Source organism: Austrofundulus limnaeus, unplaced genomic scaffold (genome assembly GCF_001266775.1).
Source record: "Austrofundulus limnaeus strain Quisiro unplaced genomic scaffold, Austrofundulus_limnaeus-1.0 Scaffold180, whole genome shotgun sequence".
NCBI lineage: Eukaryota > Metazoa > Chordata > Actinopteri > Cyprinodontiformes > Rivulidae > Austrofundulus > Austrofundulus limnaeus.
In genome coordinates, this window is record NW_013952582.1 from 802,567 (window position 1) to 805,160 (window position 2,594).

At 39.6% G+C, this 2,594-nt stretch overlaps 1 protein-coding gene across 2 annotated transcripts in view; it reads left to right on the forward strand.

Annotated features, from left to right (window-relative positions):
- LOC106524264 (high choriolytic enzyme 1) overlaps positions 1–895 on the forward strand; it is a 4,264-nt gene extending 3,369 nt beyond the window's left edge. The window contains exon 2 of one of the 2 annotated variants that reach the window (XM_014018002.1): positions 18–895. In XM_014018002.1, coding sequence (XP_013873456.1) covers positions 18–801 — 784 coding nt within the window. In that variant the 3' untranslated portion in view covers positions 802–895. The other variant, XM_014018001.1, reaches the window with a different exon arrangement.
- The last annotated feature ends 1,699 nt before the right edge of the window (positions 896–2,594 follow it).

Consider the following 2,594-nt stretch of genomic DNA (forward strand, 5'->3'; position numbering starts at 1 on the left):
GATGATGAAGAAAAACAACAAGACCATGATGGAGACAATAATGGGGATGAAGATAAAGATGGGAACCATGATGTATACGATAATGAAGAAGAAAAAGAAGACCATGTGGACATCTCTACCAGGATTCTGGTCGCTAATAACAATTCAGACGTAATGTTTGTGGAAGGAGACATGGTGGCTCCCACATCCAGAAATGCCATGAAGTGCTACTACAACAGCTGCCTGTGGAGAAAATCCCTCAACGGCTTAGTGATGATCCCCTACGTCATAGGCAATGAGTTTGGTGGTTACGAGAGGCAGGTAATCCAGGGTGCCATGGGGGCCTTCGCTAGCCAGACCTGCATCCGCTTCATCCCTCGCACTAATGAGAACGACTTCGTCATGATTGTGAGCAAAACTGGGTGTTACTCTGCACTGGGCAGAACAGGAGGAATGCAGGAGCTGTCGCTCAACAAGGCGGGATGCATCTACGGTGGAATCGCCCAGCATGAGCTGAACCACGTTCTGGGCTTCCAGCACGAGCAGACCAGGAGCGACCGTGACTATTACGTCAGGATCAACTATGAGAACATCATCCCTTCAACCGCCTATAACTTTGAGAAGCATGACACCAACAACCTGAACACTCCCTACGACTATAGCTCCGTCATGCACTATGGAAGAGATGCCTTCTCCATCGGCCCCGGAAGGTACACCATCACCCCCATCCCCAACCCCAACACTCCAATTGGCCAGAGGAATGGACTGTCCAGCTGGGACATCACAAGGATCAAGATGCTCTACAGCTGCCAACAACGCTGATGCTAAATAAAAATGTTGTGATTTACATGCTGAGGTGGAAAAATATATCACCTCTCATGCCTGAAATATATTCAATAAAGATGCTGCAAAATGATGTTTGTCTCCTTACTCTTGTCTTTGTGTTCAGCAGAAGTTGCTCAACCACAACATTGATGTGCAATCTTTAATAACTTTCAAAATTTGACAAAATATGTGTAAACCCTGCTTAGAGGAAACATTCAAATAACTACTCACTTATGGGGCATGAAGTGCAAAATAAAAAGTTAAGAAACATCACTAACACATTTTTATCATTTAGCTGACTTTCTGAGTGTAAAATCCTAGTTAAAAAATTTCCGTAAGAATTCAGACCATTCCCCAGAAAGAAACCAAACTGCTTTCTAACTCCAAACAGTGAAGAGCTGAAAGACGTCTCTCAGGTTGGCACAGGAGCTGTTTTATTTTCTAGCTCCACAATGAAACAGGTGTTCAGATCCTGCAGCACGGTGGGGGTGTGATGTGATGGAAAAGGGAGGAAGCATGAACAAATACCAGCTTCATACTCACATCACGTCTGTAACGTGAGTTATTGTCTTCTGATGGTGCGAGTATTATATTGTTTTAGCTGTGTTTAGTTTTTTCTTTCTGTTTTTTTAATTGAGTTTTTTTTCTCACTCTACCCCCAGTGAGAGGAAGCCTTTGCATGTTTGTCCCATCTGTCTTCATMTTTTCTGTTGGCACATCTCCTCTCAGCTGTCGGCCTGCCAACTTTTTCTACCGTGAGGTGAGAAAATTTCCTGCAGGCTCCTCTGTGTCCGTGGAGGACCTTCAGTCAGTGCAGCAGAAAGCTGTTTCTAACTCCACAATGAAATTCACCTACCGGTAAACACAATCAGCAGCTGTTTGAAAATCATTGGGCATTAGGACAGTTTCATTAAAACTTAATTATGATGCAATATTTATGACAGGCCTACCTCTGTCCCTTTTAATTATGTGTTACCTTTGAACAGGCCAATATTAATTAAGAACCTATAAATATGAGAGGTCCAGTTTTACAGTGGGTATCAAGTTATCTGACAAACAGGAAACAATTTGTTCAAATAAATGATGTAAGATCTAGCTTTGGTGATATTATATGCAAAGTTCCACACGGTTCTGTGCTTGGACTAAAGTTGTTTCTTTTATATGTAAATGATTTGGTAAATGAGTTAGGGTTGTTTAAATGTGTTTTGTTTGCAGATGATACCACATTTTTTTTGTTTGAGTAAAAAATTAGAGCAAATGATTGAAATGATGCAAACAGAATTTGCAAAAACACAAGACTGGTTTAAGCTTACTAAATTATGATTAAGTTTAGACAAAACTAATTATGATATTCAGTAATGAACGGTCAATCTTTCATTTAGAGTCAAGAGTGTTGAGACTACTAGAGTCAGTGAGGTTAAGTTCTTGGGTGTCATCACTGATGAAAATTTGACTTAGAAGTCTCATATAAATTACTTAAGAGCAAAAAAAGTAAAATCCATTGCAGTACTATAAAAGGAATTGTTTAATGATAAAGCACTCTTTACAAAAATCATATAGTTAGACTTAGGTTTCCATAATTATTCTTCATTTCTGCTGCTATAGATTTAGACTGCTGGAGTACAAACTGAGCACATTTCTTCTGCTGTTGTCTTTAGTCTCTCTTCTCTACATGTTTATTGTAATTATTTCAATCAATAACATGTTTTTTCTTTGTCTTGTAAGAAAATACGTGTTTTAATATGGTATGTCCGAATAAACAGGATTCAGCTGGATTTCTTGTTAAAAAC